At 49.4% G+C, this 23,989-nt stretch overlaps 1 protein-coding gene across 1 annotated transcript in view; it reads right to left on the reverse strand.

Moving 5' to 3' along the window:
• Nucleotides 1-1,219: 1,219 nt before the first annotated feature.
• Nucleotides 1,220-23,989, reverse strand: part of LOC149325284 (uncharacterized) — a 39,079-nt gene continuing 16,309 nt past the window's right edge. The window contains exons 2-6 of the mRNA XM_089564221.1: nt 13,269-14,835; nt 11,995-12,104; nt 8,616-10,308; nt 6,665-7,043; nt 1,220-2,063 (exon numbers count right to left, since the gene is read on the reverse strand). Of these exons, the coding sequence (XP_089420347.1) occupies nt 1,773-2,063; nt 6,665-7,043; nt 8,616-10,308; nt 11,995-12,104; nt 13,269-14,835 (4,040 nt within the window). The 3' untranslated portion in view covers nt 1,220-1,772. The remainder of the gene's footprint in view (nt 2,064-6,664; nt 7,044-8,615; nt 10,309-11,994; nt 12,105-13,268; nt 14,836-23,989) is intronic.

Raw genomic sequence — 23,989 nt, forward strand, 5'->3', positions numbered from 1 at the left:
TATTCTGCTACTTCGTCGTCTTCTCTACTCCCGTGCGCGCGAGTGCGTGCAGCGCACCTTCCACACTTCATCTTTATCACAACACACGCACACGCACACGCACACACACACACACACACACACACACACACACACACACACACACACACACACACACACACACACACACACACACACACACACACACACACACACACACACACACACACACAAACACACACACACACACACACACACACATGCGCGCACACACACACACGCACACACACACACACACACACACGCGCACACGCGCGCGCACACACACACACACACACACGTGCACTGACATCGCGCAGTACACGGGCCTCTAGAATGATGATGATGATGATGATGATGAATGTTTTCTGGGACTACGACCACTGAGTAGCAACCTTCAGCTTTTTCAGCTAACACTACCACAATCCGTACCAGCCAGCGGCAGCCAATGGATCGCTTCACTCAGCATGAGAGAGATTACGAAGAAGTCGCAGTAGGACTCCCTCCACTGCCAATTCCTCCTTCCAAAAGGATTCAGTCCAAGTGCTTAACAATATTAGCTGTACGTGTTACTATGCTCACTCCAGTGTGTAGCGCCGGTTGCCCGTCTGCGGGTAACCAGCGTCTCACATTCCGCAGGAGCACACATTCGGCACTTCACGCCTCGTGCGTAGAACGCTGTACAGCTGTGCAGCCAGTGTGCCCTGCTATGGTGAGCTGCTTTTACTTTTGGCTGCCGCGGTGGCTCAGCGGTTGTAGTGCTCTGCTGCTGACCCGAAAGACGCGGGTTCGATCTCGGCCGGGCCGGTCGCATTTAGATGGCGGCGAAGTTCTAGGCCCGTGTACTGCGAGATGTCAGTACACTTTAAAAGAACCAAGGTGGCCAAAATTATTCGGAGCCCTCCACTACGGCGTCCCTTCATAGCGTGAGTGTGTTTTGGGCGTTACATCCGATAAGACAGAACCACTTTTCAACAGCTTTTTAAAGAAAGAAGGGCAAGTGCATATCGAAATCCGCCCTTAAATCGGTGATGCATAATTCATAACGTTCATAACGGGAGGCAGAAAGTTAGGCGGGTGGTTGAGATTAAGATGTTTGCGGGGATATGGTAGCCACAGCTGGCAAAGGACAGGATTAATTGGAGAGACATGGGAGAGGCCTTTGCCCTGCAGTGGGCGTAGTCAGAATGATGATGGCTTTTGTGCCTTATCTAGAAGGTTTTTGCAGCTTTAAATTCAGCGCAGGCAAGAGCAGCGGCCTTTCCGTTCTTCGGCACAGTGCGCGATGGAAAAGTGGCGTCAATGCGCGAGGCTGCCAGAAAGGATGAACGTATGCTTTCATCCCACCCTTGCATTCGCTATGTTAACGTCTATTACCCGGATGGTGCACCGTGAATAAACAGCAACGTTACCTGCACCTGTCGCCGCCGTGAGTTCTCGATTCATCCACGTATTTTTTGAGCAAGGAGTATACACGAACTTTAATTTACGAGTCAAGAGTTAGTAACTGAATCACTTCTACATCCGATTAATCACACAAAGTATTGAGCAAGATCGGTGACCACAAAACATAAGCGATATAAAAGAAACACCCAACGCATTGGGACAGTCCGGCATGCACTCCTGCGGAGCGCTTGAGGATTCAGAGCGGCTTGATAAGTTTGCGCGCGAAACCTTCTGGCAAAGGGTACAGTTAATCCGCTCAAGCGGCCAACCGTGGAAGTCAGAAGTGTGAAGACAGCCAGCGACGGCCGCTAGGCGTCCGCAGGCGCTCGTAGCGACCACGCGTCGGGTGTGACGACGGCGCACGAGCGACCGGGACGACCCATGGCGGCGTCTGCCGAGCAGTTGAAGAGCGGAGCGAACTCCGCGAGGTGGCGCAGCGGTAGGTTGACGCGGAGTTCGGCTGTCAGCCGCTGGTCTCCTTTGTAGACCGGGTCGCTGGTCTCGCAGTTGTCCAGGGCGTAGTAGACGAAGAAGAGTGCTTCGGCGGACAGCGAGGGCAGCCGCCGGTACCGCAAGTCGGCGTTCCATGCTCGCCGAACCTGGAAGCGCAGGGAGAACAATTGCCACATTCAAACCAGCCAACGTGTCTCGAGAAATGCGTAAACAATAGATTAGGAGTCTCGCCGAGACGTTCGTCTATCTGAGAGCGAGAGGTTTCAATTGCACTCATGCGCGATTCTATGGCGGTGACATTAGAGCTCGAAGAGGTGTAGTGATTTCTCAAGCTGTCGCTCTTTTCATTTCATGTCATTTCATTTATTTTCCTTAAAGGCCCGGTGAGGGGCATTACATAAGGGGTGGGTACAATATTCGTTGGCGGCAAGTGTTAACATGATGACAAATGAGCATGAAGATTATCAGCGAAGGTCGCGGAGCACATGATGGCTGCAATGTCGCTGGGAAGGTCGTTCCAGTCCACAATGGTAGGGGGAAAAAGGCTGAAAAAGTAACCGTGCGGGCACGTGGTCGAGAAACTTGGAAAGGATGAGAAGTGCGATGAGATATGCGGGTTGGCGGGACGATGTAGGGCGCGCAGGAAAGTGAACTGTGGTAAAATTTGTAGAATAAGCAAAGGCTGGCGATGCGACGACGAACTGAGAGGAGTGATAACCCGGATTTATCTTTCCACCCTGACACACTGATGTCGTAGGAATATGAAGAATGAATGAATCTGGCTGCTCTGTTTTGTACTGCTTCAAGTGCGTTGATAAGGTAAGCATGATGCGGGCTCCAAATCTCCATGGCGGAGATGACGTCGTAAAAAACCTAGTGTTCAATTAGCAGATCAGATATTTGCGATGTGGGCACTCCAGGACAAGTCGTTACACAAGGTGACACCTAAATACTTATACGATAGACATGTCTGTACAGGGACGTTACTAATTACGTATGGGAAATCAAGCGGATTATTGCGGCGGTAAAAAGACATACGTTTACACTTATGAGGGCTAAGTTCCATTAACCAAACGTCACACCATTCTTGAATGCGGTTAAGGTCTTCCTGGAGAGAATTTTGGTCATTAATGGTAGTAACTGAGCGGTAAATGACGCAGCCATCTGCGAAAATGCGAATTTTAGAATTGATGTTGCCTGGAAGGTCATTAATATAAATTAAAAACAGAAGTGGACCGCGTACAGAGCCTTGAGGGACACCAGATGTTACAGGAATGGAGTTAGAATTGTGATCGTTAATAGTGACAAACTGCGTGCGATTAGCGAGGAATTCTTCTATCCATTTTAAAATATCAGTAGGCAAGTTCAAGTATGACAGTTTTAATAGTAATTGTTTTTGTGGTACCTTGTCGAACGCTTTTGCATAATCTAGGAAGATGGCATCGGTCTGCAGGTTAGCGTCAAGATTAGCATGTAAATCATGAAGAAAAATAGTGAGCTGTGTTTCACATGAGTGACCTTTTCTAAAACCGTGTTGTGACGGATGAAAAAAGTTGTTAGAGTCGAGGAAGGTCATGATGTTTGTGTAAATGACGTGTTCCATGAGTTTGCAGGGTACGCTTGTAAGAGAAATCGGTCGGTAATTAAGAGGTGAATCTTTCTTGCCTGATTTGAAGACTGGAACGACCTTACCACTTTTTCAGTCATCAGGCATTCGTCCTGATGAGAGTGACTGTGAGAAAAGTAAGCATAAAAATTCAGCAGAAATATCCCTGGTATTCTTCAGGAGCTTGGAGTTAATATTGTCAATACCGGATGAAGATGACAGCTTCATATTTTCTATTAAGGACGAAACACCTGATGACAAGAAAATGACTGGTGGCATAGCACAACCTATTTGGGAATGTAGTATCGCAAAAGGCCTTTCAGTCTCGTTAGTAAATACAGATGCGAAGGCAGCACTGAAGATGGTGGCACACTCGGCTGCAGTGAAGACTGCACCTGACTCATCTGAGAGCGTTCTCAGTTGCATGATGTGGGTTTATGACTTGCCAAAATTTTCTCGGGTTACTTTTTAACAGATTGGGTAGGTCTGAGTGAAAAAACGTATATTTAGCGTAACGAATAGCGGAGAGATATGATTTTTCGGCCTCGTGGTATTTTGCCCATGCGCAATTCGTACTGCGAAACCTGGCTGAAGGGTAAAGACGTTTCTTCTTGTTTTCTAAACGTTGAAGTGTTTTAGTAAACCACGGCTTATGGGAATTTTCCTGAAAACTAAAAAGGGGAATGAACTGATTGGTTAGAATTTCTAGTTTATTTTTGAATAACGACCAGTTTTCTCGAATAGACTGAGAATGAAAACGTGAAGCAAAAACTGGAAAAAACGCATTGAGTTCATTATTAATCATGTCATAATTTCCTTTGTCATAAAGGCGAATAGTTTTATTGTGTTTTCGTCGGCATGTTAGTTTGAGGACAATGTTAGCATGAATAAATTTGTGATCTCACCGCCGCCGCGAGATATTCGATGCCATCTCCTGGACACGATTCAAACATGCAGCCAATCGCGAGAGCGGAAACAGCAACAAAATCTCAGACGTAGGTACGAGACGGCATCGGCAAGATCTGCAGAAGCCTGCGTGTCCCAAGGACGAGGCGTAAGCAGTCTATATCAGCGTTGCAAGCCGTCGCAGGGTAGTGGAATGAGGAGCTATGGATCGTCACCTGTAGACAATGGAGAATAAATACAGACACAAATACAAACCTATAGACAATGGAGAATACACACACGAACGCGCACACGCACGCACACACACGAACGAGCGCCCGCACGACTGCACGCACACAAGCACTCACACATGCACGCACGCATTACCGGCGTTTCAACTGCTCGAAGCCTCCAGTTGGGGCGCGGTGCTCCACGTGGAGAGAGGCAGTATCGGCATTATACCTTTGGCCCACGTTCACTTAACACCAGCCCGGAGTTGCCCCCGATATGTTATCGACATACGGATTGGAACGGTCACGCGAGCGTCTAGGCTTATTTGATTTCCAGATAGCAAAAGAGTGCACAGCTTGAAGGCTCTCTCAACCGCTTGCTCAAAAAAATTCACTCCCCAGAGAGACACTCGATGCGGCATAGGTGAACACAAAAACACAACTTAAAAGTTGGTGCTTTATGCTTCTTTTCAGTACTCGTTAGCTGGAAAACTAAAGGTCACAGCAGCAGCTACTCGTTCTCTTACGATTACGCTGCTTGCTGATGTACGTGAAAAATCTCGCGATCTCTTGGAGAGGTTGAGTGTGCTTGAAATGCATCTACTCTGTCCATTTGTTTGAAATGGGCTATTTTATTACATCCACACAAAGCGCTTGAAATGGAATTAGCCTTTAAAAGGTAAAGACATTATCCAATTGGCATGCCCTTTGTTGCCTTGCCGAACTTTATGCCGGACACTGCGCAAAGACTTTTCGGCTAACGTATATTTCTGACCTGTATTGACTTTACCTCTTTAAACATTGAAAGATGTTTCTCAGTGATAATGCTATCCTCTTTCTGATACTGAGCCAATCGCTTGCGAAGCGACGTATGTACTGTGTGAAATGCATGTCGTCCTACTCAACTACGTCTTGCGACAACGTCCAGACAAGCCTTTCTGCATGCTCAATTTTGCTTGCCTTGTGGTGTATTTACTTGCGACAAGAATATGCGGGCCAGTAGAGTAAGCCGTATTGAAAAATGTGTATAGATCTGAATCGGTCGGCACTGTAAACTGGACTTGGGGCCAGTCAAGCTGGCTTCTTTGCAGCTTTTTCCCTTTGTTTTTCACCCCATCCCTGTACCTCATTGTTTGTGGAAATAAATCAAAGCAAATATTATTATGGCGCATTTCGTTTGACATTATGATATCAAGCTCCTAAAGCGACTCAGGCTTTGAGGGATGCATTTTAGGAGGACTCTGGACATTTGACGACCCGTGGTTAATTAACGTGCACTGACATCGCACAGTGTAGGAAAGTCGCGGGTTCGAACCCTACAGCGGAGGTCGCATTTAGATAGAGGAAAAATGTTAGAGGTCCATGTACTGTGTGGTGTCAGTGCCCGTTAAGAACCGCAAGTGGTCGAAATTATCCGGAGCCCTCCACTACGGCGTCCCTTATAGCAGCTTTGGGACGATAATTCTATAAAGCGGTTTCTTACCTTCGCATTGCATGACTTTTCCGAGCCCATTTGTTCCTCTTGATTTCCCCTAGGATATCGATAACCGGCGTTAGTTCCCTCACCCACTCTTCCCTATAAAGCAAAGCCAAATGTGTCATAATCCTATTTGCTGATCCATTCAAACCTATCTACATATTTCAGAAGGGAAGGATAGAACGCAGAACTCAAACAGTCCAGAGTGGAAACCCTGCTCAGGACAAACAGGGACTGTTATTTTGTGCCTGGTCATTTTCTCCTCAGGGAAATGATTTTAAGAGAGGGATTCATATGCAATAGCTCTATGCGGGTGCTTTGTCGATGTTGGACGAGGTTGACCCGTAGGAACTGGTCTTCCATCCATGCAGCCGACATCCAGCCATTTCAGGAGCAGTGTGAACGAATGGGAATGAAGAGAGCCAACAGAAAGAAAGGATGGGCCTTAGATTTGCTGGTGATGACGTGCTGATACAATCATGGTACCTACCTCCTAGAATATTCGAAGGGAAAAATCAATTTGCTCTAGCCCAATCTCGCTGGACTCACCTGCCACAGCTCCTGAAAGGCCCGGAAGGCGAGCTGCAGCGCGGCTGTCTGCTGCAGAAGAGAGGCCCTTGACCGTGTGGGGTCCGGCCCCACTGTTCCCTTCAGCGAGGCAGGCAGCTCTCGCAGGTCCCACTCGAAGCACTGAAGCAGCGCCTGCAGCTTCCGCCGGACGGCCTCGTCCCGGCCGCGGTCCCAGTCGTCCAGCAGGAGGGCGTCCAGCAGGGCGCTGTAGAAGCGCACTGCGTAGCGTGCCAGCTGCAGCTGGAAACCCGCGCTGTTGCCCGGCACGGAGGTGTTGAACAGCGCCGCCGGAACCAGGACGCGCTGCAGCAGCGGGTCGTACACGGCGCGCACCGAAGACGGCCGCACGTCGGCGACACTGTGTCTGCGCAGGGATCGGTCTGCGCAAGCAGGGCATAAGTCGTTGATCTGATCTCACTTTGAGATCAAGACGGTGTGGGGGAATCGTCAGCGAAAGCAACGGGGCGGGAAGTAGGTGTAGGATTTCCGGAGCTTCACATGCTCAGACCACTTTGATGATGCTGTTTGCAAAATTCCGCCTCAGAATATGGATATCCTATGCGGCAATTCAGAGGTGGTTAAACTATGAAGGCTCCAGCTTAGCGGCCATCATAAACTATCTTCCTTCATTGTCAATAAATTGAAAAGCACTGAAACATATTGCTTGCTAACCATGAAAAGCGCCAACCGCCGCGGTGGCTCAATGGCTCAGAGCGATGACAAGGGCACTTATGCCAAAATAATTATAATAAAACGCAATTTGAATGAAATCACTTTAATACTACCTCCCCATCCCCCCATCGTATCGGTCGATTCAAGGTAATGACATGCATGCCCTAATAATGTCTGCAGTTGCTATCATGGAAAACGGTCTTGCCGCTTGAAATGTGTCCGTTCGACAAGTTTGTAGTTTGATAAGGTTAGGGCTGTTTCTTAACGAACACCGCATACATATCGATAGTTTGAGTGTAGCAAACCACAGTGATAAAAACTGCGTGGTCATGGTCCTTCAAGCTTTCTAGAGTTTGGAAACATCCCGTTCCGATGTTCTTTCTGTACTGCTCTTGTCTCCTAGCTCCTCTTATATCCCGTTAGTTTAAAAACATCCTGCAACAGAAATATTAAGACACATTTTTCACGCAAAACTCTGAGAACAATGCCTTATAATGCCAGTGAAGTACTCTGCTAGGTACGCAGTCAAGATTATTGCGCGCTTGCAGATCGTACTCACACCAGCGCGCAGCGCCGCCACCACATGGCGTTATTTTCGCGAATATCGATAGAATGTCAGGCGCGTTTCCTGGCATGCATGCCATGTTTGAATTAGTTCTCGATGGCAAGATAGGCTACATTTTATTAGCAATGAGTCTATCTGCGATAATTACACAGATGCATTTCTGTTACTTGATGGTTGTTTTTTGAATTGCTAGGCACCGGATCGGTTATTTTACGGCCTAGGATCGTCTCGATAATCACCTAACCTAAGACGTTGGGTCGTATGTACCTCAGACTTTTGAACATGAGCCAAAGTCATATGTACAGACGTGAGCAAAACTGGAGAACACGCAAACAGCGCCGGTTGAGATTTTGCTGCGTAAAAAGGCATGCGTGACGGAAGTGGCGGGCGAGCAGGCCAATACATTAGGCAGGCGCTCTATACACATCTCAAAAACTGGCTCTGCAGCGTCAGACTGCACAGGTACGATGTTCTGTCATTTCGCGTGATTTTTCCAGATTTGCTTACAGAAAAATTAACCAGCAAACGGTGTTCATTCCTTATCCGTGTAGTGGAATGCAGACCTTTGAGTTCTGCTCGCCTTCCGAGACCTTTGGATTTCCAGGCGAGCAGTAAGGGCGCCGCTATACGGTTGAGATGGAAACCTCGATGCTTGGTCACTTTAGGGAAGTACGCTACATAAGCCATGAATACTTACTCGCAGAGATGGGCTCCAGCCTTGCCCTCTGCTGCGCCCGGCACACGTCCCGGTAGAACTCCACAGGGCTGTCAGTGCGCATAGCCACTCCCAAAGGCGCGCACGACATGTTGCCACCGGCAGCGGAACCAAACTGGGAGGCACGGCGGCGTTTGAGCCGGTACCGGTTAACAAGCGCCAACTCGTCGCTCATCCAGGATAGGTGGCGGACGTTGCGTGCGAATGCATTTTCCAGCTGCGACAGCTTTTCGGGCACGCGGACATTGTATTCAGCGGCCCTGAACAGTGACCCCGACAGCTTGCTGAAACAGGCGGGTAGAGCGCGTTCCACGGCCATCAGGCAAAGCGTCGACGAGTTCGAGACTTCAGGCAGCGTCCGCCCTCGCAGCATCTTGGCAAACAGCTGTCTTAAGTGCACGTGTCGCTCTGGCAGGAATGGCGAGAGGTGCACGAGCACGAGTAAGCCCATGTAGTTCATGAGTGCGCGGGGCCGGAGTTCCCGCATCGCAGCGGCGAGGTGGCGCACGTAGTTTGCTGGCTTCAGCAGTACCACAGTATCAGGTACGACACTGGTGAGACCCTCGAACGCAGTAGTGAGGAACTGCTTAATGCCATCGCTCAGCTCCGACAACTTTACTTTGGTGGGCAGAGGCCCGGCGAACTTCACCCCGCTGAAACCTGCTAGAGCGGGATTTGCAGGACATGAGCCGAGCATCGTGAAGGCGCTTATAACCTCGTCTATTATGCCCGCCCCAGGATCGTACGTGAACTCTAAGGATAAGTCACTGAGGGCGCTACGAAACAGCGTCGTAGCGGGCAAGCGCCAGGCGTCGTTGCACGAAAATACATGCGTAGGTTGTCGCATTTCGATGACCGTATTGCTATCGTCTTTCAATTTGATGCCTACCGCTACATCGACGATGGCACCCAAGCCCAGGTCTTGGACCAGCTCGCCGGCGAACTCCCAGACTTCCTTTACGCTGCTGTTCGCGTCACGAGGCCACCTTTGTATCGTCCATGCCTTGAAGAGCTCCTTCACATCATTTGCGGCAACATCTGCCTTATTGCGGTCGGCGCACGCATTGTAGAGGGCAACTGCCATGCCCATGTCTTTTGCTCTGTTGGACCTGAGTAGAGACGCTAGCTCCTTGTCCAATTTGTCTTGGATTATGGTATCAGTGGAGACGGCGGCTCCGACACCTGTAAAAGCTTTCAGAGGATGTGCTCGGGACCAGGCACTACAGACGTAATTGTAGAAGTTGTCACAGGCGCCCTCTCCGCTGGCGCCGAATAGCGACCTAAGGTAGTCGGCCTCGCGGTTGCAGAACTCCGAGGAGCAGTAAATGATGCCCGACACGGGCACAACAGACGGCTCAGGTTGCGTTGTTCCTCGAGGTGGCACCACCGTCGTCAATGCGTAGATGAGGGTTAACAGCGACGACAGAATAGCAACAACAAGAACTAAGGTGCACGCAAGCAATGCCCATGGGGGCTCTTCACCGCCAAGCACCACTGCCGTGCGAACCTCCCTGAGGTCTACGCGACTGACCCGTGTGTGCACACTTTCCAAACGTCGGGCTTGGGGCCTTGGTACGTCGCCAGATGCCTCCCTTTCCGGCGCGACGACTTCGGGAAGATCATGTTTTTCGGATCGCTCTTCCTTCTTCCCTTCCCCTATTTTGTCATCGGCTGCAGGTTGTGTAAAGGATTCTAGTGTACTAGCTGAATTGTTGGTGCACGGTCGGTCTGCCACTTCTTGAAATGACCTCGGCTGATCGCAAAACCGACTAGCAGCGATACTGAAAAAGCTTTCCTTGTGAGAGGAAATCACGGGAGTAGTCAACAGCCGCCGAACAGATGCACCAAAGGCGCCGACCATAGAGTAAGCCCCGCACTTCACACCTGCAGATCGAGTGTCGCATCTAGTGGCAGAGTTTGAGGCTTCACTAGCCGGACTGTCTGCAGAGATAGCTTGAGCCAAGTCTCTCGCTGCGGATGTTCTGCTAGCTTCTGTGACACTAGAATGACTCTCACCCGCTGAGTGTGTGGCTGAAGGCACCGATAACTGCGGTTTTTCCGGTTGAGCTCCTCGTTGTCTATCATGATGCATTGAATTCAGAGCCATTTTATGATGTTCTTGTGTGGCGGACTTCAGCTCCAGCGTTGATTCTTGAATGCGAAGTGATTTCTCTTCTAAACTGCCTGAGTGCGAGCTTAACTTCTGTGTAGAAGTAATTGTCCGTTCTGAACGTTTTGTATTCCCTGGCTCTGCTGCCCTACTAATTTCGTCAGCATAAATATACGGTACAGATTCTTGAGATGGACCTAATGAGACATCGAGCGTGCTAGCCTTTGATTTGTCCTCGAGGGGGGATCTTAGTTTCACTTCTTGAGGAGCAGGCGCATGTACTGATGGCTTAACCTTGGCTCTGATTTTCCCCTTGAGCTTCTTAATGACGGACGAAAGAAACGGATGAGGCGCAGATAATCCTTCGGCAGACGCTATTTCGAGGGCAGGTTCGGTCAGTTCACATGGCCTTGATTTCTTGAACCCGACACACGAGGCTGAATTTGACAGCTTCTCCGCATTATTTCGATCTACAAAAACAGTAATTGTATCGTGATTAGGTTCCCCAGCGTTGAAAAGACTTTTCTTTACCGGTAGCTTTTCCAGTGCTCCTTCTCCGCCCGCCTGGAGGGGCTCCTCTTCAGCAGGATGGCGCGTAATCAGGTTGCCAGACGCTACAGAAACTGGATGGGCAGGCACCGCCACTCTCGACCACTCGATCTCGACGTACTGGGCAGCTGTTGTAGGGAGAGACGCGCCTACATGTGGAGAGGGATTGCGTGGACTGGGAGCCGACCGGGGCGTCATGGAACCAAGAGTTTCTGGCATACGTAGAGGCTTCAGTAGCGACACTACCGCCGAAGGCGCAGCTGCGGTTGGTGCCACGGCGGATGGAGCTATTCTCTGCAAACGAGACGAGCTGCGTGGAAACACTGAACCTGAACACAGGGCTGCGACATTATGTTGTTGTTCTTGTCCAGGAGCGCCGGCACGCAGAGCTTCGACGGCAGGGAACACTCCTCCCCTAACAGGAGCAATTTGTTCGTTCAACGGCAGCGCCACGATTCCCTCGTGAGCTTGAGGTACAGCGACTGCAGTAGACCTAGTATGGGTGACATTTAACGCTTCGCCTACTGTGTCTGACGCATCACACTGCTTTTGATCGACTGCAGGTTCTTTAGCGCTCAGATTGTTCAGTGAGGCAGCTGGACCTTTGCCTGCCATCTCGTGCTCTTGGTTGTCAAGTGTTGCCCTGGCGCAAACAGGTGTAACCAGTGCGGCACAGAGCATTCCACTGTCATTCTTACCGGCATTCTCGTCAACCCGAGTCTGTTCTTCAGCGGCCGAAGCTTCATGAGCGGGTGCGACAGTTTTGGCCACATTTACACTCGCCTGGCCTTCTAGTGTTGCTTTTGAACTGTCAGGTATTGGAAAGAGTTGAGACATTTCAGCAAGCACCTTGCCGGCGTTTATGAGTACTTCACTAGAGGTAGGACTTTCATGCGCGGAAGTTAGAATTTTCTCTGTCACCGCACTCGTCCGGCTACCTTGAGTTGCTAGTCCACTGGGAGGTAAAGTAAGGGCGGCATCTAATATTCTAGCTTCTACCTTAGTAAACTCATCAATGACCGAATTTTGACGCGCGGCAGATAATAATATGTCTGCCGCTATTCCCGCGTCGTTTTCAGGTGTTCTCACTGTGTCGAGAAAGGCACCTAGCATTTCATAAGTGGCAGTTATAACTTTTTCCGCAGATTCGACCACTACTTCGGCAGGCATCGAAAGGGCAGTTCCTGACTTTATGCCTGTCGCCTCATTCATTTGGTCATGTGCATGTAAAGCGACGCCAGCCAGGTGAGTCTTATTTTGCACCGATCCGACTCCTTTTGATATCCTAAAGCTCTCGACTGCTTTCGCAGCTGCCGCATATTCTTCCTGGAGTAGCTTTATCAGAATATTGTGCGATTCATCCACGCCTTTTGCTGAAACCTCCGAATCTGGCAACGAGGAAACGAGCGCCTTGGAGGCGGCAGTGGGGCCACTGCATGATGTGTGCTCGGAAGTTGGCGCAGCAGAGGGCGCATCCATCGGTTGGGATTGCCGAGTCCGAAATTGCAAGGACTCACCATGTTTTGACACTTGAAGAGCTTCCGCTGCTTTCACAGCTGCCGCGTGCTCTTCCTCGAGTAGCTTTATGAGAATATCTGCCCCTGTGAGAGATTCTATCGCGTCTTTTGCAGAAATTCCTGTGCCAGGCCGCGAGGCACCTTCCTCCCTATGCCTGAGAATGGTGTCGTCCAATGAATGGCGCACGGTACGCGGCGCTGTGGACAGTGCACCCACTACTGGGGCTGACGCGGACTTGCGTGCCGCAGATTTTGCCAGTTGTGCCGTTCCGGTTTCTGAAGATTGCACAGGAGATAACGCAATCGGTTTCATCGATGTTGATGGGCCATCTTTGGTGTCCCTACTTCGGGGCTGTGTGTTTGAGCCTGAACCTTGCTGTAAAGGTGCCATGGCTGTTGCTGCGGCCGTCGACAGCTTTCGAGCTCCCTGAGAAGTGACAGATAGGGCATCTGACCTTTGTTTCAGTGGTGCGGCTATGGCCACTTCAGGCGTAGTTAGAGTTCCACCAGAAACGTCTGACGTGACGCGCTCGCCCGAAGATTTTCTTGTAATATATTCCGCTTTGCGTTCAGCAGTTTCTCCTTTCACTACGCTCCTGGACAGTCGACAGTCCTGGACAGCTATCTGTGCCACATCTAAATGAGGGCCCAGCATTGCTGTGGTGTCGGATTTCAATACTGTAGTCCCAACAATGGGGCCACCATCAGGAACAGCAATACTTTCGCTCGCAATGGGAACGGGAGGCCTCGGGGGCTGACCGGCTAGTGAGAAATCAGGGGTCTGCGAGCTTGTAACCTCGCTCTTCAGCAGAGTAGTCATCAGCTGCTGGTCGGAAGGAGCGACAGTTCTGCTTCCAGAGGGGAACGGAGGAACACCAGAAGATATTCGGGAGTTCATCGTGGTAGCCGTTTGACCGTGCTGCGCCTCAGAGTTCAGGACGTTGGATTTGGACAGATCAGTAGTCAACGCCGCTTGCGCCGGAGGACGAACAAGGAAAAGACCAGCGACTCCGCACTCTGTAGGAGCCGCGGTAGAAGGTAGGGCTAGACCTGGCAGTACTGCTTGGGGACCGCTCGGTCCAATTTCAGAGCCTGCTTGCGGTGCAGCAAGAGAGGGTGAAACTTGAACTTGAGTTAAGCCCGGAGCGACGTCCTGTTCATGCACATCTTGAGGATTAGCCGTCGGTGTGGCCTTATGGTTCGGCACCGTCGTCGCTGGTACCATAACAGTCGAAGATGTCTCATGGCTTGTTTTATGCACGCCAGTGTATTCGTTTGGCGTGGCGTTTGGAGCTTGAGGAAGTTTATCCGTTTGAACCACGCCGCCTGGCTTGACAGAAGGACTGGGCATGGGAAGGTGGGGTGGCGGTCCGGCCGACTGGACGCTGGATGGTGTGCAAGCCTCAACTGAGGGTTTCCCGCTAGGAGCATGCGCATTAGCGGCTTTAATTGAGCCGCCCTTGTCACTCGCCTCTTTTGCCAGCATTAGGGTTGGTGCAGGTGGCGGCGGTGGCTGGGGTGGGTGTGGCGGCAAGGAATGGTGAGCCATCACACTGCTGCTGCTCTGCTGCGACATCTGGCTCGCAGCACTGCCTCTTGAAAACGAGGCTTCCAAGGTCAGTTCGTGCTCGCCACTGCCCCGGAATATGGCGCCGATCACAGCGCGGACTGTGGAAGCGAAGGCACTCCGTAGGTTGGGGGGCTGCCCACTCGGGACGGAAACATCAAGCCGCGTTGGTCTTGCTTTCAAAACGGCTGTGTCGTTCGCACTTCCAGCCCGCTCAAAGCTCCCCTGGCTGACTGACTGTGCAGAGTACTTATCGCAACCAGTCGATCGGCTCGTGGTCGAAGAAGGGGTCGATTCCTCGTAATCCGATGTCAAGAACTCTGTTTCTGTTCGGCCGCCGAAGCTGCCAGCGTGCACCGCCGAAGACGTCGTGCTGCTCTCTGTGTTCCGCGTTGCTGTCGGTCCCGTGTACTGATGGTTCGCGCTGCCGGATGGTTGGGTCTTTGGCATAATTCCTGACAGCAAGCATGTTGTGTCACCATAGGAGTGTCCCTCCTGACGCTGCAAAAATCGTCGTAACCGGAGGGTTAGCTTACATTCTGTGAGTGAGATTAGGAACTATAATACTTTTTGGAAGCTTGGAAAAACAGTAACATTATCTTAATTCATAACAAAAGAGACGTCAAAGACGTGAAGAATTACAGATCGACCAGCTTACTGTCCGTTGTTTACAAGGTATTTACTACGGTAATCGCTAATAGAGTGAGGGCAACCTTAGACATCAGTCAACCAAATGATCAGGCAGGCTTTCGTAAAGGATACTCGACATTACACCATATTAACGCTATGAACCAGGCGACAGAGATATGCGTAGAAAATAACCAACCACTATATATAGCGTTCATTCATTACGAGAAAGTATTTGACTCAGTGAAAACCTCACCTGTTATGCAGGAATTGCGGACTCACGTTGTAGAAGAGTATTATGTGAAAATATTGGAAGATATTTATACGATTGCACAGCTACTATAGATCTCCATAATGTCAGCAATAAAATTCCATTAAGGAAAGGTGTCAGGCACGGAAACACGATCTGGCCAATGCTATTCATCCCCTGTTTACAGGAGGTATCCCGGGGCCTGAAACGGGAACAGTTGGGGATAAGAGTTCATTGAGAATACCTAAGTAATATGCGATTCACTGATGACATTGCCTCACTGAGACACTCAGGACATGGATTGAAAAGCATGATCAATGAGCTAGAAAGGCAGAGCGGAACGGTGGGGCTAGAAATTAACATGCATAAAACTAAAGTAATGTTCAACAGTGTAGCAAGGGAACACCAGTTCACAATTGGTAACGAGGTGCTGGAAGTAATAAGGGAATACGTCTACTTAGGGCAGGTAGTGACCGCTGATCCGGATCATGAGAGGGAAATAACTAAAAGAATAAGAATGGGGTGGAGCGCATATGGCAGGTTGTCAGATTATGAATGGCAGTTTACCACCACCCTTCAAGAGAAAAGTATGCAATAGCTGTATCTTACCGGTACTCACCCATGGGACAGAACCATGGAAGTTAACATAGAGGGGTCAGCTTAAGTTAAGGACAACGCAGCGAGCTATGGAAAGAAATATTATAGGTATAACGTAAGTGATCGGAAGAGGGAGGAGTGGGTGAGGGAACAAACGCGGGTTAATGACATCCTATTCGAAGTCAAGAGGAAGAAATGGGCTTGGCAGGGCATGTAACGTGAAGGCAAGATAACCGCTGGTCCTTAACGGTAACAGTGGATTCCAAGAGAAGGCAAGCATAGCAGTGGACAGCAGAAAGTTAGGTGGGCGGATGAGATTAATAAGTTTGCGGCGATACGATGGCCGCAAATGGCAAAGGGCAGAGTTAATTGGAGAGACATTGAAGATGCCTTTGCCCTGCAATGGGCATAGTCAGGCTGCTGCTGCTGATGATGATGAATACGTTTTAGTGCTCCTGGTCCGGCAGTAATCTACCTTACATTTGCGGCAATGAGCACCCACGAGAAATTTACACTCGTGGTTTTCTGCCTCATGCGTTTGCGGCGCCAACACGACCCCTCAGACTGGGTTTGATCGGATCATCACTATTTGTGCGTTGCGTCCATTTTATTGCCGTTCTGCAAATAGGACGACCGACACGTAAAGAATTATGTGGTTTCTCACAGCAACTTCGACCATAGGCAGGCATCGCTGAAATGTTGCAACCAGATAAGAAAAGAAGATTCCATTACATCTAATATGCTGGCTTTTGTCTTGTCAAATCATAAGGAAAAACCGATTTGAGACTTCTTTCTTAGAGCTAAAGTTTCTATTCCAAGGTGCAGAACAGACAACCTACAGGAGTGCAGAAGTGCAAGAACCTACAGGAAACGAAGTACATAGCGCCTTTACGTGACGGTCATATCGAGGAGCTCTCATATGCACCACTTTCTCAGCGCGGAGTGTTTTCAGTCAAAAAAGACGAGGTGAGCTGTTGGAAACGCTAGAGAGATGTTTAAGTGTTTTGCCTAGACTGAAACATGATGTCAAATCTAGGCACATCACGCCACCTAATAGCGGCGAGTCGACCTGCACCGGCAGGGTCGGTACGCTGTATACATTATATAGGGTTAGGACACTCCTTTTACTTGCGGGCCGTGCGTTGTCACCGCTGGCATCGTCTGCTAACATTGCCACATGCCTCCGCTTAGTAACATGAAAAGTCTTCACACCCAGCTTTCGTGGAGACTAGCAACAAGGGTCATCTGTTGGCCGCCAGTAGTTAATACCGTATAACTATGGGATACTTTATACTTGGAAATTTAAGAAAACTTGAGTACATAGAGAATACATGCCAACATCGTGATTATAACAGCCCATTATTCTTCCACCCTGAAAACTCTGACCTATAAAATGCTTCCTACGCTCGCCTCGACTATTTCCGAAGGAAAATAGAAAATCAATCGAAAGTACAGAACATTCGAAATTACGGGGTTGATTTTGAGTTGTGCACCACTCGGCACGCGATGGCAACCATGCAAACTAGAAGCATGCATCTATATTTTAAGGGCTTGTAGTTAAAACAGCTGGATTTTGCCGTCCATAGATATGGAGATTTCCAGGGGCAAAGATGAAGAAAAAAGGATCGGCAAATTTTTAACGAACTAACTGAGGTTACGATGCTTCAGAAGAAAGCATGGTCTAGAAACGCGCAGCACCTTAAAAGGTCGGATCCTGGAAGTGGTGCGGAGGTGATCCGCGAAGCATGCGCTAGTTATAAACAGTTAATTTCCTACGCTTGAAAACGTACATGCAGAATTGGCAAATTTAGGCTGTTCGGAGATTGTGAATGAATGCGCTAAGTACGTTAATGAGTATGGAAATGTGTAACAAAATAGAGAACCGAGCGCTTCCTGAGGAAACCTGGAAAAGTCGTGGGTGGAACAGCGCAGATTTGCACATTGCCTGCGTGGATATCTGTACAGCCCTAGTTAGGATTGTTTGCTACTTCATTTTGTTTAGGTTGTGTGCTTCTGGTGTGTTCTCTCGAATAGCTTTATCACGCTTTAGGTGTCTTTTCTGCGCCTTAATTTATTTTTTAGTGCACAAGAACTAATCCGGAGGCTCAGAGCCTTTCAATATCGTACCTTGTATGTGCAGCTCAAGAACAAAGAAAAAAAAGGCAGAAAAAGTAATCACATCGTATCTACGATATGGGCACCCGGCGGCACTTGTGATCGCGGCCACCTCCAGCCGTACGAGAGGCGGATGTTCAGACCACCGGGCGCGGATCCATGAGTCTACTCTACACCTCCGTTCACTCCCTAACCGTGGCAACCAGTTCTTTCAGGTAAAGACGTCACTAGTTTAAATCGACTATCGACGGAGAGGACATAGTAGTAGCGCTAAAAAACAAGGACGACAGGGTAGACAAAGACAACACAGGCGCTACACATCAACTAACTTTATTCTCGAGGACAACAATGAATTTATAGGCGACAATCAGGAGCATAAAAAAATCAACAAATGACTCGCATGCGTGCTAGCATTTCCCGATAAAGGAACCTCAAATCTTTAGTGCACAGATAAACATTTGGTTTGCTCACGCACGATTGTCTTTCCATGTGAATGAGAAAGGCTTCCAATACTTCCCGCTCTTTGTGACCTGCATCAAACAAAGGGGTACATTTTTTGTCATCATGCTCACATCGTTTGCAATGTGCCGCCAAGTGTCCAGGGCCTGATATAGCAGCTACCCTGTCGTCCTTGTTTTTTAGCGCTACTACTATGTCCTCTCAATCAAAACACCAACTAGCCCAGCTTTCTGCCTTAAATGACTATCGACTGGAAGGACGGTTTCTAAATCCAATTTTAACCCACATAAATGCGTCTTGCTGACGGAAAAGCGTCAACGTGACAAGCAAGGGACAGATTATCATTGTTACTGAGAACAATATGTGGATGGAGACGTCTTCAGTGTCGTTTTAAGGTGATGGAGTGGAGTCCACGAAAGAGCAAAAGTAACAGGAGGTGCCAGTTTGCGGGTATAAGTTGGTCGCAGCTGCCACAGGAGAGAGTGAATCGCAAGAATATGGGAGATGATTTTGTCCTGCAGTGAACGTTGTTGGAATGATCCTGATGACGCGCAAATAGACGTAGCTTAGTAACCCATTTTAAGCTTTGAATGCCTACATGCCGCTGAACCACCTACAATTTTTTCTAGACTGTGGCACAAAAAACGGTTAATGGCAGAGCTCTTAAATTATAACAGATGGGAAGCTCCACTTCAAAAAGTATAGTCCCTGTACTCATTTTTGGGTAGCTGGGTTGACGCACGGGTGGATGGATGAAAGAAGGAAGGAAGGAAGATAGATAAGAGCGCCCCCTTTGAAACAGGGTGATGCAAGTTCCGACAGTTCTCGGATTTTTCTCTTTATATTCTTTGGTTTAGCTTATTAGGGTTTAACGTCCCAAAGCGACTCAAGCAATGAGAATATTTCTTTAACTGTGTACTAAGTCGCTCTATAAATTATGAAGTTTGTTAAAATCCAGTTTATAACCCTACACTTCATACCTTACGTCCCCTCTCTGCTTTCGAGCCACCAATACTACAACTACTTTTTGCCAACTTCCACCAAAAATGCATTCACAAGACCATTGTTATCTTTAAACACTAGGCCTTCAGGGTGCGTGACTGTGCCTGCATGGACATATGGAGTGATACTCCCAGATTCGAGTATGTGATGTGTAATTGTGTTAAGATTTACTATACACTACACATGTGTCATCTTGGTTAAATTTCTTTTTGTAGCTTTGCGTTCTAATACAGGCTGATCTAGCTTCAGAGAGTAGGTTATCATCAGCTTTGTCATCATTGAATGCCTTGACTTATCAGAGGACGATTCCTTCCTGATCTGCAGTTCCCAATCTCTGGTGAGACTGCTGGCGACCATCTGGAAGCGGCTAATTAAAAGCTGTTGCCATACGTTGCCAATTCCATCTGCACAGAGTTTGTTTTGGGTTTTCTTTTTACTTTTAATTCATCTGATGGGCAGTAATATCTATGAATTTTAGTTAATGCATCTGTATTCCTGATTTTGGAGGTAGGCGGTCAGCGTTTATCAACAATCTCGAAGCTTGAAACTTGAATACTTTTCGTTATTGACAACGAGCGGCATGGCAGTCCGTAAACATCCGAATTTTGCCCACTTTGAACAAACATTTTTTGATATATGAACGCTTGCAAAGTTTCGCATCCCGTGATATCAAAGAGCTCTGATTAATGGAGCTCAATGGAAGAGGCCTTTGTCCTGCAATGAAGTTAGGCTGATGACGCTGGTGGCATTTTCGCTGTGGAAAAACGCATTTTCGCTTTGCAAATGCGCATAACGAAGCGCAACAAGACTATAAAACGTAAGGATGCGTCAAAACACTCCTCTTTGGCTGCTGCTCTGGAGACGCGTGCGTTTCTCTGTTGGTCTGCCGCTAATTCCAAGCGCCGAGAAGACATGTGAACTGTCAGACGGTCGTACCGCAGAAAAATAGGCCTAGTGACATTTACAGATAGTGACCTATCTATGCCTTTCTTAGAAAAAGCTCACTGAATGGCTCGAAGCGACCAGCTTTTGTGCAGAGTTCGCAGTCGTACACACACCAGGACCCTCTGGTATCTCTTGGCCGTTGGTTACATGAAATGCCGTCATCACACAGGAGCGTCGCATGACTGACTCACTCTAATAGTAATGAATCATATGACCCAAACTTTTGACCCCCACGACCTGTGACAGTCTGACAACCTTAACAGTTTACGTTCAAACCCTTTTCGAATTGAGTGAAAGTCCTTTAATCCTTTCTTCCAGCATTTCTCTTTTCCTTCATATTCTTTTGTGTGGTGCATCCCTCATGCGCTCACTGTAAACACTCTTAGGCGAACAGCGCCTCGGTCGCTGCCTTGGTATGGTATTTGGTGTATGGGATTGAACGCCCAAAGCGACTCAAGTGCTATGAGGGACGCGGTATTGAAGGACCTGGGGGGAATTTACACCACCTGTGGATCTTTTAAAAAATTTCCTGACATCCCACAGCAAGCAAAACTACAAATTGAGCTAGGTGGGTTTTATGCTAAAACTTCATTAGTACGCTATGCTCATGGTTACTAGCAACACCGTACACAAAAACCACATAGGCACGGCGCAAACTATCCACTTACTTTATTGCACGTGCGTAAGTGACACGTCACTAACGCTGACAAAGCGGGAAGCAGATAAGTGAAAAAGAAAGTAGTTTCAGCCAGCGTCTTCGATCAAGACACAGAACATGGCCCATATCAACTTCGCACACAAGGGAGCCCACAGGGAGCGTTCCTCCCACCATTACTATTTCTTCTGTCCATGATGAACCTCCCTACCCAGTTGGCAGAGGTCGCCGGTGTGCAGTACGCTTTGTATGCGGACGACATCAGCCTCTGGGCAACACAAAAATCGGTTGGAGACATTGAGACCAACCTGCAACAAGCGGCAGCTATTGTGGACGAATACGCTCGTCGCTGTGGTCTTGAATGCTCCCCGAGCAAATCTGAATTTGTGCACATACGCCCCAACTCAAAGTGCACAACCAAAATTGCCCTTTCCCTACTTAGCGGACCGATACCTGAACACGAGGAGATCCGGGTACTGGGGCTTTTCATTCATCATAAGCGCAACATCGACACTACACTAAACAAGCTACGTAAGGTGGGGGACCAGGTTGGTCGGATGCTCTGCCGGGTATCCAATAAAAAAGGGGGTGGGGAGATTACGATGCAAAGATGCCCTGCGGCTGGCCAATGGATTCGTAATAAGCCCGATTTTATATTCAGCTCCCTACCTCCACCTACGCAAATGCGATGAGAACGCCTTAGAAGTACTGCGCAAGATTTATGAGAGCGCTCGACCTCCCCATAACGACGTGCAACAAGCGTCTTGTCGGTCTGGGGATGACCAACACCTTTGGGGAGTTACGAGAAGCTCATGTTAATAAACAATACTTGCGTAAGAGCAAAAGACCTGCGGGGAGCCGCCTTTTGACCTGCTTACACATATCCTACGCAACGCAGACTGAAGAATGGGCGCACATCCCTCAAGCCTGCCGCTTTACTCTCCAGGTGCGACGCCTTCCGAGCAACATCAGTACAGATATCCATGATGGTCGCCTTCTCTTGCGAGCGGAGGATACTTCTCAACAATATGGCCATAAGCCAGGTGTCTTCTACATGGATGCGGCCGGCCCACGCCATGGGGGTTGGTACACGGCGGCCGTCATTCACCAAAACATTACAGCTCAGGGCCTTACTTTCCGTGCCGCAAACATTACATTTGCGGAAGAGATCGCCATTGCACTGGCCGCCGCAGACCCAGAGTCCCGAGTCATTATCACGGACTTCAGGGGCGCCTGCCGCAATTTTGAGTAAGGGTATATTCCAGACCGTGTTTTCAAAATCCTCCACGCATGCGAGTACACAGGGTTTCCGACCCATCGTAGCATCGTGTGGGCTCCGGCTCATGCGGGTCTTGCGGGGAATGAGGCAGCCTACGCTGCCGCCCGCGCGCTTACTCACCGGGCATCGCCTCATCCGCAGCCAGATCCGGAATTTAATTTCAATCCGAGCACCAATTTTAGAGAGGCCACCTCTCTTTGTCAAACCTTTCATAGCCTCTATCCCCCTCCCAGTAAAGGCCTCACCAGGGGGGAGGAGCGCTGGCTTCTCCGCCTCTATACCAATACTGCACTGTGCCCTGCAGTACTTATGCACTTGGTAAATTGATTGGTAAATTTGTTTTTGAGGAAAGGAAATGGCGCAGTATCTGTCTCACATATCTCGGCGCGTCGGGCACCTGAACCGCGCCGTAAGGGAATGGAGGAAGGTAGGAATGAAAGAAGAAATTCAATACTTCTTTCTCGGGCGCGTGCCCGCACTGTGAGGAGGAGTTTTCGGACACCTACCACATGGTGTGGGCATGCCCTTTCAATCCTACCTGCCCACCCCACCTCCACCCCACTCGAGAGGACTGGGAAGCTGCCCTGCGCGGCTGCTCGGAACTCCAAGACGAACAGGCATTGGTAACTAGAGCCCAGGCCGCTGCGGAAGCTACAGGGATCCAGGACTATAGGGATACCTCCTAGTGTTTGTAAGGGGCGGGCCCTTCCAGGTCGCCCCATCGACCTCTCACTGTAAATAGAGAATTAAAGTTTTGCTCCTCCTCCTAGGCGGACGCGGTTGTTGCGAAGCGCGTTTCGTCTTTCACTCTTTCCCCTTATCTTTTAACTCTACTCTCTTTGCAAGTTGGCAGCGGTGGCGTCTCGGCTCGAGCCAGCCGGCAGGACCGTGCACTCAAAGTTTCATCCATATCTCAGTCGCAACATCAACAACAACAACAAAAATTTGGCAGTGGCTCAGCTCTGGTTAAGCATGGATATACAAGAGAAAAGCTTCAGTTACGCTTGGTTTGAGAGGCGTTCCAGCCGGTTTTGTGGCGTTTCGGCTATAGGTTTAGCTTTGCGCTTTTCATTTCTTCGCTGCTTTTCGGCCAACTCCCAAGCTAGCACTTCTGTATCGGTAGATTTGTTTGCAGACACGTCTGCGTGATTCTCCTTCCATGACGAGTGCGAGCGCCTATTCTCTGACACGCGCACTTATAGCCCAGTAGCGCACGGCCGCATCGAAAGGTCAAACGGTGGCGAGGAGGAGTAGCGCGCGCAGCGGTAGCGTGGCGCACACGCGCACAGAGCGCGGCTGCAGCGAAAGGTCAGACGACGGGGTCGGCGGTGTTGGGTTTTGGCATCCCACTTCTGCCACCACTGTTGGGATTTTGTGTCCGAGCCAGGAAACGGTCGAGGCGACGGTGAGTAAAAGGACGTTTATGTACAGTATGTACAAGGGCTTTTACATGATACAAGGGCCAAGAGCACCACGGGCAGCACAAAGACGAAGGGCGGCCCCGGCGGCGAGCGTAGCTCCGGCGTGATGGCTCTTCTGTTGCCCGTCTGCTGCTCGGGTTCAGCGCGGCTCCGCTTTTATAGCCGCTGGTAACGGTTACGGCAGCCAGCCGTTCAAATCCTCCAATCACTGGCCACCATTCAAATTAGACCAATGGTCGAGAGCCGGCGAGCGGCGGAG

This window comes from Amblyomma mixtum, chromosome 10, assembly GCF_055824585.1.
Source record: "Amblyomma mixtum isolate Tamu chromosome 10, ASM5582458v1, whole genome shotgun sequence".
In the NCBI taxonomy this organism is placed as follows: Eukaryota; Metazoa; Arthropoda; class Arachnida; order Ixodida; family Ixodidae; genus Amblyomma; species Amblyomma mixtum.